Genomic DNA, 15618 nt, shown 5'->3' with positions numbered 1-15618 from the left:
ATGTTTGTAGACCACCGCTGCATCTAAAATGAGTCTCATTGAGGAGAGGGAGAAGGAGGGTGAACCAAGCTGTGTGTCTATGAAGAGTCACATAACCCCCCTAAACTCAGTAATGGAGATGTGACCTCTGACCCTGTGTGAGTTGTCATTTCATTGCTGAATTGAATTATTAATAAGACATTAAGATGATGAATCACTGCTGTGAAGAAACTGGTAAAGAGAGTTGTTTTTTCTTTAGTGTTTTTCATAATGTAGCTTATTGTTTCAAAGCTTTACACAAAACACTGCAACGCTTACAATTTCAAGGCTGGTCCGCTGAAGTGTACAGTATTTCTGATTTGGTGTGTTTCTATAGCACTGCATCTAAAATGAGTCTCATTGAGGAGAGGGAGATGGAGGGTGAACCAAGCTGTGTGTCTATGAAGAGTCACATATCCATGAACCAGCCCCCTAATCTCAGTGATGGAGATGTGACCTCTGACCCTGTGTGAGTTGTCATTTCACTGCTAAAACTAATTATTAATGAGATGATGATGACTGCTGTAAAGAAAATGGTAAATGGATTTGTTTTTTGTGTTTTTCATAATGTAGCTTATTGTTTCAAAGCTTTACACAAAATATTGCAATTGCAACACGTACAATTTCAAGGCTGGTCCACTGAAGTGTAGAGTATTTCTGATTTGGTGTGTTTCTATAGCACTGCATCTAAAATGAGTTTCATTGAGGAGAGAGAGAAGGAGTGTGAACCAAGCTGTGTGTCTATGAAGAGTCACATATCCATGAACCAGCCCCCTAATCTCAGTGATGGAGATGTGACCTCTGACCCTGTGTGAGTTGTCATTTCACTGCTAAAACTAATTATTCATAGATATATACACTAGATGTCGCCTTGGGGTTCTAAGCATGCGTGAAAACCGCCGCCATCTTAGAACAGGGGTCTTGTCATTGGAAGTATCTAGGTAAAGCTGCTATCTCTGCCTGTACTTCGAATTCATGGACGAAGCCGGACTTTTGTGCTGCGTATAGATGTTAGGGCTACTAGCACTATGCATCATAGTTAGAAAAAATTAATTTTCATAAAATCAAAACTTTCTTTTTTTTCTGGACTCAATGCTAAATACATGTCTGACTGTTGAAACGAACCAAAAGAAAACCAAGAAAATTGCGTTCATGAAGATTTATGGTGATTTTATTTCTGTTACACTATTGCCTACAATGACGCTGATGCGGGGTTCCCTGTTTCAAGATGGTGGCTCTATTTGACGCATTCGGCCCAATGAACTGCCGTAGCCAAGGCGACATCTAGTGTACATATCTATGCTAATTATTAATGAGATGATGACTGCTGTAAAGAAACTGGTAAATTTATTTGTTTTTTGTGTTTTTCATAATGTAGCTTATTGTTTCAAAGCTTTACACAAAACACTGCAACACGTACAATTTCAAGGCTGGTCCACTGAAGTGTACAGTATTTCTGATTTGGTGTGTTTCTATAGCACTGCATCTAAAATGAGTCTCATTGAGGAGAGTGAGAAGGAGTGTGAACCAAGCTGTGTGTCTATGAAGAGTCACAGATCCATGGACAACCCCCCTAAACTCAATGATGGAGATGTGACCTCTGACCCTGTGTGAGTATAAACACAATTGAACTATTATAGTGAAACGAATTACCCTTAGAATTGTGAGTTCAAAGCTGATGAAAAGCAACAGTCTTTTCACTTTTGTGTTCACCAGCTGTTATAAATACTGCAGTGCATCCTCATGGACTTCACTAGATTTGCCACTTTCATCATCAATGCATTTAGCTGCCCTTCTTGTCTGCCTGTAGCACTGTTGTTATTTCAATTTATTTCAGTGAACATCTGCAGAAAACTCTAGTATATGTTGAAGTCATTAAATGTTTATATAATTGACAGTAATATTAAAATCATATAATTATATAAATTAATCAGTAACACTTTAAAATAATGGTCCATACTTAATAGGTTTTTACACATGAACAAATGCAAATGGTTAGTGCTGCATTAACACTGTTATCATTACTGGTAACAAAAAAGAAGAGCAATTAACTAATCAGTATGTAATGGCATACTAATGTTTGGGTTAAAGGCGGAGTCCATGATGTTTGAAAGCCAATGTTGATATTTGAAATCACCTAAACAAACACGCCCCTACCCCAATAGAATCTGGACCTTCTGTTGATAGACCCGCCCCACACATACGCAACCCGGCATTTGATTTGATTTGATTGGCTATAAGTGTGTTTTGGTAGTCGGCCCGTCTCCTTTTCCAACGCGTTTTTCAAACATGGACTCCGCCTTTAAGTTACAATGAATTACTTATTACTTGTTTAATAGTCATTATTAACTATTACATGTTAAAGGCGCTCTAAGCGAATCTGTGTGACGTCACTTTTTGTTGATGTTTGAACTGTTTTCAAACAAACGGAGCGTAGCTAACTCCTCCCCCTCCCTTCCATGCTTTCATGAACGTGCCCAACCCCCACCCTCAAATCCTTCTTGTCGTTTATTGGCTGGAACACTTTGTTATGGTTTCTGGTAGTAGGTTTGGCCACTTAGTTTTTATTGCAGTTTGTGCAGCCTGGGCTGTCTATAGAGATCACGTTTTTTTAACAGTTTGATCAGCGGACAGGCAGCAAGCAGATAGTGAGGAGATGTTTGCTGTATGTAAAAAAAAATGTTTTATTGTCTAAAACGCGTGAATTCGCTTAGAGCACCTTTAAATAAATCCTGGTGAACAATACATTAACCAAGACTTATTTAAAATGACCATGAATTAACTAGATATTAACAGTTGCTGTATATTAATTATGATATGTGTGTGTTATGCATTAGTTCCTGTGTAGCTACCTATTAAGTATGGACCATTATTTTAAAGTGTTATCAATTAATCTATAGTGACTATGGATGAATATGAGCCTAAATCTGTCACTTTTGTGGCACTGTTTATTTACTAAAAAGGCGCAAATTAAATAACACAGGCACAAAAACTGATTTCCATAATGGCCAACACAATCTAAGAGCAGTGCAAATTAGTTTAGGTTGGCAAACAAGAAGAGCTGATCTTGAGTTCACCATGACAGACATCCCAGCAAAAAATGCGAGGTGTAAAATCCCAGCTAACGAAGCCATAAGATACTGAAAAGACCTGCGGGACAGAAAAATGAAGGTTTACAAAAAGTTTTGAAATGCCTGGTATTGAGTGACTTCTCCTAGTGACTCTTATTTTATTTCCTCCAGCAAATAAGAAATAACATGGCTTGGCAAACAATATTTTTTAATAATATGCCTCTTCTATCAGCAACAATTGGAGCCATTTCAAGCACAAAATATTTTTTTAGCATTAAATAATGTGGCAAATACCGGTGTTATTACACGCGCAAACATTGGTAAATCGTTATTTAATGCCAAGATGATGGTTTGTGCTGGTGCAAGCTGTTAGTAAATCTGGCCCATATCCAGCAAGCAAAACTGTGAAAAGACAGTTGTGAGTAACCCACTTCTACCCTAAATAACTTTGAATTTGGTTACATGGCATTTTTGGCAAAATAACTTGGAGATAATATTTCATCATAAGCAAAGTCAACAGGGAATACAAGGTGTTTGCTTTAATTTCTTTTACGTTCTAAATGTATGCGCATTGTCTATTCTTGGACTATGGTTAGATGTCTCTTAGACTTTCACTGGCAAACCAAATTTTGCCTTGTTTTAGCCTAAATTGCTTTCTGGGTAGTGTGCTTTCATTATTTGTAAATGCTTTTCTGCTTTTTATTGATTTTATAACAGACATAAACATACATAATGCAGTTTTTGTCCTTCTTTGATCATCTTCAGTAGGACAAGACAGACTGCAGACCTGCAGACAAGCACACTGCTGGAAGAGACTGCAGACCTGCAGAGAGTCAAAGATCGACACAAAACCATCATGAAGAACAAATATGAGAGTTTATTTGAGGGAATCAAACTACAAGAGAATCAAACCCTCTTAAACAGGATTTACACACAACTGTACATCATAGAGGGAGAAAGAGAAGGAGTGAATGAAGAACATGAAGTGTTACACATGGAGAAAAAACCCACAACACAACACTCACAAGACACTCAAATCTACTGCAATGACATCTTTAAACCTTTACAAGAACCAGGATATAAAACTGCGAAAAGGAGGAGGAAGAGCAAAATCAAGAGCGTTCTTACTAAAGGCATCGCTGGAATTGGTAAAACTGTCTCTGTGCAGAAGTTCATTCTGGATTGGGCCGAAGGAACAGCCAATCAGGATGTAGATTTCATGTTTGTCCTTCCATTTCGAGAGCTGAACTTGATTAAAGCTGATCAATACAGTCTTCACAAACTTCTGCTTGACTTTCATCCTGAACTTCAGGATCTGGACTCAAAGATTTATGATGAGTGTAAAGTTGTGATCATATTTGATGGTCTGGATGAAAGCAGAATAACACTGAAGTTTAAAGACAGTGAGAAAGTTTCTGAAGCGACTCAGACTTCATCAGTTGGTGTGTTGATATCAAACCTGATCAAAGGAGATCTGCTTCCCTCTGCTCACATCTGGATCACCTCCAGACCAGCAGCAGCCAATCAGATCCCTTCTGAATACATCAACCGTCTGACAGAAATCCAGGGATTCAATGATTCTCAGAAGGAGGAATATTTCAGGAAGAGAATCGGTGATGAAGATCAAGCCAGCAGAATCATCTCACACATTAGAAGAGCGAGAAGCCTTCACATCATGTGTCATATTCCAGTCTTCTGCTGGATCTCATCCACCGTGCTTCAGAAGATCCTGACACAAGATCACACAGCAGAAATCCCTCAAACCCTGACTGAAATGTACATTCACTTTCTGCTGATTCAGATCAATATGAAGAATGAGAAGTATGATGAGCGAGATCCAGAGAAACTCCTGCAGTCCAACAGAGAAGTGATTGTGAAACTGTCTGAACTGGCTTTCAAACAGCTGATGAAGGGTAATGTGATGTTTTATGAAGAGGACCTGAGAGATTGTGGGATAGACATCACTGACGCCTCAGTGTATTCTGGGATTTGTACTGAGATCTTTAAAGAGGAATCTGTGATTCATCAGAGGAAAATCTACTGCTTCATACATCTCAGCTTGCAGGAGTTTCTCGCTGCGTTCTTTGTGTTGTATACACACATCAACAATGTGAAACCAATTTACAAAGGAAGTTTGTGGTACACTACAGAAAACTCTCTAATTCAGCTACTTATATCACAAGTTGACACATCTCTGCAAGTGATAAATGGACATCTTGATCTTTTCCTGCGATTCCTGCTGGGCATCTCACTGGACTCTAATCAGAGACTCTTACAGGATCTACTGACACACACAGTGAACAGCACAGAGGCCATTAAGGGAACCACAGAGTATATTAAAAACAAAATCAAAAGGGATTCGCACTTTGACAGATCAGACAATCTGTTGAAAATTAAGAACAATCAGAGACTCTTAGATCTACAGAGAATCGCGTCAATTAAGAAAATCAAAGAGAATATTAAAAACAAAATCAAAAATCAAAATCTGTTAAAATCTGAGTACAATCAGAGACTCTTAGGTCTACGGACACAAATAGAGAATTCACACTTTGACGGATCAAACAATGTGTTTGAAAAAGATCAACGTGATCTCTCAATTGACAGATCCATCCATCTGCCCATCAAATATCAACTTCCTTTCCCAACTAATAGGTCTATCAATCTGTTTGACTATCAACATTACCTCTTATTTGACAGATTATTGAACCAATATCAACTTTCTCTCCCAACTGATAGGTCCATCAATCTGTTCCTCTGTCTGTTGGAAATGAATGATCAGACTCTGTACAGAGAGATTCTGGAGTTTTTAAAATCAAATAAACATTCACAGAATAAACTTTCACCTGCTCATTGTTCAGTAATAGCCTACATGCTTCAGATGTCAGAGGAGGTGCTGGATGAGTTTGATCTCAGTCAATTCAACACATCAGATGAGGGAAGAATGAGACTGATACCAGCTGTGATGAACTGCAGAAAAGCAATGTAAGTATAAATCTTTGTGACAGTACAGTGGGGCTTGTGGGTTTGTGATTCCTTCTAAATTATTACCTACATCATTAATGCAAAAAAAAAAAAAACTAATTGATTTATTGTGAAGAAATTATCCATTATTTCATATCTGTGAGTGGCAAGTATCTACAAATACAACAGTTAGTTCTGGTACAGAATATTCCATCAGTATCATCATAGTAATGTTTCACCATTTGTATTATGGCTTTTTTAAATGTACAGTCAAATACAGTATTTGTTACTGGAAAAGCAGACACCAGAGCGGAAGGTCACACATTTGTCATCAGAGAACAACGGGTGGCTGCAAGGTTTTCACTCTAAAATCGTATTTCATGCATTCCTCATGCTAAACATAGGCAAATGTCAAAAAAAGCATTTGGGCGTGTTACAGAGTATTTCTGTGCCGAATGCACTTCGCCAGGGTTTGTACAAGTTTCGGAAAGTTTATTTCGATTACAGGTCCAGCTGACGTTTCAGGGGTTTCTATACCTATCACTTCTTTTTATGGGCACTTCCCCCGGAAAACCCCGCCTACCCGTCAATCAGCTGGAGGCGCTAGAACTTTCAAAAATCACGCAGCAGCTTTGTTTCATTTCATACTCAACAATGGCACGAAAGATGAAGTGTGTTTTTGGATGTAAGGAGAAGAAAGCCAGCCTTATGAAAACAATGGATATAGTTTATTATCCGGGGTAGCAGCGGAGTTTTGCGTGTGTGTTTGATGCGCTGGATTTCATTGTAATGTCCCAACAGGGTCATGAATTGCATGTGGTAAGACAGACTTCTGTCTTGTGTTGGAAATATGTGCGTCCATATTATATAAATGACACAAACATGTAGTGAATCATAAGTTAAACAGTGTTGTATAGTGTTGCATGACTCGTACTCGCTCCTCCCGCGGTAGTAACTCCTCCTTCTTTATTTTTTCGTAAAGAATCGGTAAAACTAATCTTTTTTTATAAATCTGATTAAACTAAAGAAACTTCAGAGATATAAAGGATGTAATACTACTCTATAGGTACTCCAGATTAACATAAGAAATGCAGAAACAGCCTGTGTTATGTGAGCTTCAACCTAAATAATGAAGGCAGCTGAAGGACACAGTAATTGAAGCCCTAAGACTGGCAAGGGCAGCCTCCAAATCATCTGTGCTGATCTTACCGGATCTATCTGCAGCTTTTGACACGGTCAATCACTGCATCCTCCTGTCAACCCTAATGTCTATGGGTGTCTCTGACACAGCGCTTCTATGGTTCAAGTCGTACCTCTCAGATAGGTCATTTCGGGTATCCTGGAGAGGTGACGTCTCCGAACCCCAACGTCTTGATACCGCGGTGCCTCAAGGCTCTGTCCTTGGGCCGCTGCTCTTTTCGATATACATGAGATCCCTGGGCTCTGTCATTCAAAAACATGGCTTTTCCTACCACTGCTATGCAGACGACACTCAACTCCACTTGTCGTTCCACCCTGATGATGCCATGGTTTCTGCCCGCATCTCGGCATGCTTGAGGGACATCTCACTCTGGATGAAGGATCACCATCTCCGGCTTAACCTTGCGAAGACAGAACTGCTTGTCATATCATCTGAACCAATGTTTTAGCACAGGGGTTCTCAACCTTTGCCCCCCCCCCAAAGCAGATAGATAGATAGATAGATAGATAGATAGATAGATAGATAGATAGATAGATAGATAGATAGATAGATAGATAGATAGATAGATAGATAGAGCTTCATACTGTTGTTTGCCATCACCTCGGCACACACGACACACTGAGGTCTCATTTCAGCCGTGACCGTAAACCCAAACTGCAGGAATGCCTCATCCATTTTTGTTATGTGTTTTCAATATTAAAGTTTAGGCAATATGTAAGTGTTCGTGTGTGTGGCTATGTTGAGAGACGTATCGGGGGACAGGGGCTAATCAGCGGGACTTAGGCACAGTCTTTAATAAAAACCAACAAAAGAATTATGTTGCAGACAATTCAGATTTTATTTTAATACATAACGATTGTAGTCTTTCGTGTAGCAGTAAAAAAAAAAATACTGGCTAGGGCTGAGATTTGATCTAATCTTAAAAAAAAGTGAGATTAGTCTTTAAAAAGACTGTTGAGGGTTTTGTTGTAAAGGACGGGAACGGCGGCGGCCATACGCGATTCATTTGCCGCCTGGACGCGGAGGGGTGTGTGTCTCCTCTCTGCTCTGACTGCAGCGCGAGGCTACTGAAGGCCGGGGTATACCTTTTTCCTGCGTCCGGCTCGCGCGCCCGTGCAGCTTTCCAAGTATACTCCCCGCGGCTACACGCGGATGGCAGCGTTTGACAATATACGCAATACAAATGATTTCTTATTTAAATTATTAGTCTAACACAGGGGCGTAGGCAGAAATTGTATTTTGGGCGGGCCGGGGCAAAAGTGAGTGGGCCAATAGTTTATCCTAGAATAAAATGACTGAAATAATAATTAAACCTTAGAGTAGAAAAAAGAATAGACAATCTGCAAAAACAGTGACATCTTTCCTTTGCAACTTTCGGCGAAGGCAATAATAAAACACTGTCTAAACATGTTGAACCAACACATAGCTCAATAAAGGCTGGACAAACCAGGCCAGGCAGTCTTATTTAGGCTAGTCAGTAGTGCAAAAACAGTTCACCTGAAATAAAGTAGGCTAAAAGTAACAGGAAACACTGCCTAATTTATATTAAATCAACCATATACAGTGCAATCAGCCTGGTGGAAATTAAGCTTTTGTGCCAAAAAATAGCAACTCGTTTAAATTAAACAATGTAACTTAACCTATAAGGCATACATCTATACACAACACACTACTTAGTTAAATCACTTCCCGAGCAAAAATTAAGGAAATGAGTTAAACAGGCTTACCTTTGTTGTTTTCTTTCTACAAAACAAGACGCAAACGCCTGGGTTTAATGTTGAAAACAGAAATGATCTCATTATAGTCCAAAGAGTCAGAGAGTTAATTTTCAAAAAACAAAAGGCACAGGTTTTTGAGGCGAGTAGTACTCGTGGATTCAAATTGGGTCGTACGTGGTTCATCAATTGCCGTTAGATCGGCGGGTCAACCTGTGTCAGTCTGACCGGAGAGCGCACTGGAATTGCCGCCAGGGAGCAAGCGGCAACCGGCGCCACAAGCGCGCCTGACTAGCCGCCTTGTGGGTTGATGAGTCTGAAGAACTGGGCTGGTAGGACTCGGCAGATGGAGGCAGTGGCGTCTTCCTCAACTCTTGCTTTTTTAAATAACACATTAAAGAAACTTTAGCCATTATTGTGGCAATTTTAATATTAGCTAAAAAGCAGTTAGCAAAGTTAGCTGGCTGGCTGCCAGAGCCCGTCGCTCCCCACAGAGTCTACCTGTCAGAACCCCTAGCAACCAATTACGTTCCGGAGGCGAATTCCTACAACTTGCTTTAACAACTCCATTTTATTTAGAAAGCAAATTATACACACACCGGTCAACAATAAATCAGGATTATATTCATATATTTTCTTAAATACATTTGAATAATAAAAATAAACAAAAATTGTATTTTGATTAAACTTGCCTGGGCGGGCCAGGGAGTTATGTGGGCGGGCCAGGGCCGCCCTGGCCCATTACTGGCTACGCCCCTGGTCTAACAGGCTGTCAGGGCAGCACTGGTTTGGCATTATTTAGGGCGCATTCACACGGGGCGTCAGCGTTAACGCTTCCCATTCACTTTTAATGGGTGACGTCATGCGTTGCCGAACTGAATTGTGGATCCGTCGGCGCCGCGTCAGTGACGTTGCTCGCGGCAGAAGTTGAACATTTCTCAACTTTTCAAGCGGCAACGCGTGCGTCAGCCAATCAGATCGCCTTATGCAAATTACCTAGACAGAGCCAGCCAATTACGTTAATGGAAGAACGGAGCATGTGTAGCGGCCACTGTGATTGGCTGTTGGCCACGCTTCAGACAAGCCTTCCGTCAAGCATTAACGCTTTCGGCCCGTGTGAATGCGCCGTTACAGTACATTGAGAAACTGACGCGGCCTCCTGCCGTTCATCTAACTGCAGAGTGATTCGTGCTTTCGAGTCTCCAAACACCACAAACGTCTCAAAAACACCAGTAAAAGTCGCTGGATTTGTCGCTTTTGACAAAAAAAGTTATGTTTGTGTTATAATCAGTGCTTGAAATGGGGGAAAAAGGTGGCGGTACTCTCTTTGCATTGTCAAATCATGACATTTTTACAGTGAAAAACAAAACTTGGAGATGTTACAACAACAATGTATTGTTATTAATTAACAATATATATGTATTTAAACATGTTTGTGTAAGCGTGTGTGTGTATTCTTTCCAAAGACAACATTTTCTTTTTAGAAGTTGGTCATTAATAAACTTTATTGTCTTGAAGTTTGTTAAGATGGTGTACAACAATTGCATGTAGATGTTAAACAACCAAGAAAACAGCCCTGATCTTGTCTTTTCAGTCATATTTCGATATGGTTACAAGACCGCAAACATAGTAAATAACTTCATAAGAAGTATGAAGTTGGGTTTTACAGTTCAAATCACTTACATTTTAGATGAAATATTGACTGTTTTGGTCTATTTTAGCAGCGAAAATAGATCTGATGAGTCCAAACAAAAAATCACAGCATAGCGCGTCCCACAGCAACACTCAAACGTGGTTTGAATGATTCAGTGATTTGAACGAATCGGTTGAGTGAAAGATTCAATGACCCATTCACAAACGTCCGTCTTATTCTTGATGAATCGGCCGTTTGAACGAATTGCTTGAATGAACGACTCAATGACTCGTTTAATAAAACCGCTTATCACTATCACCTGTATTTCCGCGCTCACCAGTCCAAACACATTTTTAAAAAAAATTCAGGAGTTATGTAAATACAAAATGATAACTTTTGATGACATTTTTTCAGATTTTATTTTTTGCCTCCCATCCTGTAGTCACTCGCAAACCCAACAACGTGCAGTTGGGTACATCAGTACCCATGCAGCTAAGTTCTGTATTAATGTATTGTAATTTCTTAGTTGACTTATCTGGGTGACCAACATAGTGCTTTGCAGTAATCAAGCCTTGACGTAATAATTGCATGAACAAGAAATCTGCATCAGGGAAGTTTAAAGTTTGGCAATGTGTCTTAAATGATAGAATACGGGTTTTGAGCTAATTTTAATATGGGCATCGTATAGTAAAATATTGAGATTGTAAGATGTTTTTTATAACCCATCAACAACTTTTTATTGTGTTGTATTTTATCTTTTGTTTTAGATTTGTTGGCTGTAATCTCAGTGATAAGTGTTGTGAAATTTTGGCTTCAGTTCTTCTATCATCAAACTCTCTAAGAGATCTGGACCTGAGTTACAATAACCTACAGGATTCAGGAGTGAAGTTGATCTCTGATGGACTGAAGAGATCAAATTGTCAGCTGAATATACTAAGGTATTTAAAAAGTTAACATAGATAAATATCCACTTACATATATTTTTTGGTTAAATCCTGAGTCTTAGCATGCAGGCTTTCCTAATTCTGATTGTTTTAGGGTGTTTTCAGACCTGAGCCTTTGTTTCGGAACCTTGTGCGTTATCGCCCTTGGTTCAGTTAGTTTAGGCATAGGTAAGGGGTACCTTTTGGGGTGGGCAGTGTGGAATTGCCTTACCCATTCCGCGACCAAGATCTCATCGTATGGGACCCAGGAACGCTCCTCTGGGCCGAATCCCTCCCAGTCGATAAGATATTCGATGGTTCCACCTGGGCGCCTGGAGTCCAGGATGCTTTGAACCGTACAAACACTCATGTCCTCTTCGAGGGGGGGAGGGTTCTGTGGAAGGAGAGGAAAAACAGGTGAGTGAAATGGTTTAAGTTGTGAGAAGTGAAAGAAGGGTGGATCTCGTATTGTGACGGTAGTTGCAACTTAAAAACCTCCTTCACGATGAAGGCGCAGACAGATGCTTTGGGTGGAGAGCCAGACCAGCTGGTGTTGCTGAGGGGCGAATATCCGCCGTGCGCTGTTAGCGCCTGAAAGCCCCCTGCAGGTGGTGGTGTGCTGAGTCCCAGACCAGAGGTGGATAGAGTACCCAAAATCTGTACTCAAGTAAAAGTACAAGTACTTATACAAAAATTTACTAAAGTAAAAGTAACAATCTTATTATTTATTTGAGTAAAAGTAAAAAAAATTAGATGGAAAAACTACTCAAGTATAAAACATAAAAACACTGAATTTCAGACTACTTAAAATTGTTCTCATTGTTCTCCTTATATACATAAAACCTAAATTAAAGTAAAGCAGCCTATCTCAGTCCTGCAATGAGTACATTAACATCACTTATTACACTGCTCTCTGGAATGCTTGATTCTGATTGGTCAGTTGAGAAATTTGCCGGTTCGTTCTTTTAAAATAATAACCGCTCCAAAGTAATAACGCATAGCCGGTACTACTTGTATGTTTAAAATCACTCTGCGCCAACAAAGATTACCGTTTGGGCCATTTTGTGACAAACACTGGACAACCACAATTAACAATGGAAAATTTCGACATTAATTTTAGTATGTACGGTAAAAACAAAACGTTTGAACAGTGGATAGATTTTGATGATTCAAATCATGGCTCCCCAATTAAGACGAAAAAACGAAAATTGAACTACGAAGAACAAACAACGAGAGACACAGAGAGCTTACTGAGACTGAACTTGACAAAATAGAGCATGACAGCTACAAAGCCAACACACAAAAAATACAGAATGAGCAATAAAACTTCTCAAAGACTGACTAAAAGAGAAAAAAATGGAGACAGACAAGTATGAAGCAGAGGATCTTAAAGCAACACTAAAGAGTTTTTGCTCTTTGCTCCCCCTACAGGTTAGAAAGTGAATTGTTCATTACCACTGTCGTAAATAATTTAGCCGACTGCAGCATAGCTGGCTGTGATTGGATTGTAGGTCTGCCGTAAAGCAAGTTTTTGCAGTTTTCACTTGAACTTCAGGACCGCGACCCGACGGTTGGAAACTTCTTTAGTGCGGATTTGGCCGATAGAGGGCTGCAAAGCGAATGTGAAAGTGCCGTTCACCCTGTTTCGAGTGGAAGAACGACTGAAACTTTTTTGGAAACGTTAACTTAAGATAAAAAAACTCTTGTGTTGCTTTAATATAATGTATTACGATCATTTTATGCATCTGTGCAAAGTGCGAACGGTCAGACTTATTCAATAGCCAGCTATATGGCCACCAGGACTGGCATTGCCAGATATTTTAAAAAGTTTGATATCCTAAAAAAAGTCTAACCTTCAACTCCTGAAATGCAGTTTTTAAATCTACAATTAAAACCATTCGTAAAGCTGGCAATGACATTAGTCACCATCATCCACCGATCTCCCCAGCAGACATGAATCTAATACAAAACTCAGATGTCATTTCGTGGAAGGATAAAAATATTAATTTAAAACAAGTATGCCAATAAAATCTTTCAAATTCATATTCATGTCCAGTTTTTTTCCTTATGTGGCAAGTAGTAATAAGCGGGATAATGTACAGGCAGCCTGTAGTTATCGCAAATAAGCCCCTTCAATGTGATACAAGATTCTTTGCTTGGGGTCCAGATCACACTGTCGGGGCTTATTTTGCGATAACTACCCGCTGCCTGTACATTATCCCTTACATAACGTGTCATTTGAGAAAAAAATCTCACAGAACACAGTTGTTTTTCTGACAGTTAATCGTGTCTTTATTTTCATGTTTACAACACAAACTTGTCAGCATCTGCAAACAGTAAACAAAAAATGTGTCTGTTTGTTATCATGTTTTTATATGAATAGGTTATTTTCATTGCCATTAAAGTGCAATTACTGAACATAAACATAGGAGCTTGATAAAAATGATCATTTTAGAATTTCATGTGGAACTTATCTGTTTTTGCAAATCAACTCTACATTTATTATAATATATAATAAATGTTCCTTTAAAAACATACTTTATTCTTTAATTTTTATAAGTATATAGATTCCATTCCTTGTTTCCATTCTACATGGTAAGAATGTTGTCCCGCCTACGTTTTGATTCCAGCTCATGAAGTACAATAACCACAGTTACAGAAAAAGCCACACAATATTCCTGCAAAGCTGCTATCTGTCCATTCTGACAGACAACTTTGAGCGGAATTACTGAAAATAAACAGTTGCACTCTGACCAATTAAAGGAGAGTTTACGTGCATGTGAAAATCGGGTTTCGTTTGAAAATATTGCCTTGTGAATGCGAACCAATCCCATATGAAATTGCAACATTGAAGCCATTTAACCTCTGGTTTCGGAACAAAGCAATCGATCTACAGGTCTGAAAACACTCTTAGTAACAACTATAAACAAATGAGCGTCCTTTTTGTAAACGTCAAAAGACGTATGACATGAGCTCCACTGCTTTACTCTTATTGGTTGTCACTCTCTAAAGTCACTCGTCATTTGCATAAAGTTGTTGCATAGCTGGACACGGCCACTTCCTGTTGCCAGTGGTTGCTGTCGATCGTGTCACTATGTGGCCAGACTAGTGTCATTGCAGAGAACAGAAAATATATTATAACCATGTTGTACTAGTTCTGTCATGTGTTCTTGTGTTGTTCATGTCTTTTATTTTGATATAGTTCAGTGCCATGTTTGTCCCTAGTTTCCTCTGTTCCCTGAAGTGTCATGTTCTCATTGGTTCCCTTGTTCTATGTGTCATGTTTTCATTGGTTCATTGTTTGTATATATATATATATATATATATATATATATATATATATATATATATATATATATATATATATATATATATAGCCCTCATGTTTCCATTGTTGGTTATTGAATGCAGTTGCTGTGTGTTTGTTCTTATTCATGTTCTATTAAAGTATTTTACCTGCATTTTCATCTCCTCTCATAGACTTGTTGGCTGTGATCTAACATATGATTGCTGTGAACGTTTGGGTTCGGTTCTTCAATCATCAAACTCTCTGAGAGATCTGGACCTCAGTAACAATAACCTACAGGATTCAGGAGTGAAGCTGATCACTGATGGACTGAAGAGTTCAAAAGGTCAACTGAATATACTGAGGTATTTAGATGAACACAATATTTCATGTTGAATATTTCATTATTATAATTCTGCCCACTACTGACTCTCAGGGGTCGTGTTTGACATGTTTTCTCCTCATCGAAGCAGAATCAACTAAAATACTACATCATTAATAATCATACACTTACTTGTTAGACATAATTTGAAACTGTGAAGGGTCTACCTTTATTTGTGTACATTCACAATAACAACAAATCTTTGTGTTTTTATCAAAAAGAAAATAAACGTGGTGCGCTTACAGACATCTCTGTCTCCGCCAGCTGTCTCTCAATACAAGTTACAAAAATCAATTAAAACTCAGCGAATACTTGTCTCACAAACATGATACATATATCTGAAGAAAGCCTGATATGTCTACTTTTAAACAAACTAATTACAATCAAAAACAAATATTGCCTGTTTATATAATCTGAATAAAAGAAAA

The 15618-nt window shown here is 38.9% G+C and overlaps 1 protein-coding gene across 17 annotated transcripts in view; it reads left to right on the top strand.

Moving 5' to 3' along the window:
* LOC141365402 (NACHT, LRR and PYD domains-containing protein 3-like) overlaps window positions 1–15618 on the top strand; it is a 108166-nt gene continuing 92548 nt past the window's right edge. For 10 of the 17 annotated variants that reach the window (XR_012370639.1, XM_073869925.1, XM_073869924.1 and 7 more), the window contains exons 1-7: window positions 1–137; window positions 356–487; window positions 698–829; window positions 1497–1628; window positions 3855–6071; window positions 11367–11537; window positions 15003–15173. Coding sequence is in view for 16 of the 17 variants with exons in the window: in XM_073869925.1 (XP_073726026.1) it covers window positions 369–487; window positions 698–829; window positions 1497–1628; window positions 3855–6071; window positions 11367–11537; window positions 15003–15173 (2942 nt within the window). In the remaining variant the exon portion in view is untranslated. The remainder of the gene's footprint in view (window positions 138–355; window positions 488–697; window positions 830–1496; window positions 1629–3854; window positions 6072–11366; window positions 11538–15002; window positions 15174–15618) is intronic. The other 7 variants (XM_073869928.1, XM_073869931.1, XM_073869927.1 and 4 more) reach the window with 4 other exon arrangements.

The sequence above is a fragment of the Misgurnus anguillicaudatus genome, chromosome 7 (genome assembly GCF_027580225.2).
Source record: "Misgurnus anguillicaudatus chromosome 7, ASM2758022v2, whole genome shotgun sequence".
In the NCBI taxonomy this organism is placed as follows: domain Eukaryota; kingdom Metazoa; phylum Chordata; class Actinopteri; order Cypriniformes; family Cobitidae; genus Misgurnus; species Misgurnus anguillicaudatus.
The sequence above is the reverse complement of the archived record's forward strand: the minus strand, read 5'-3'. Positions and strand labels throughout refer to the sequence as shown.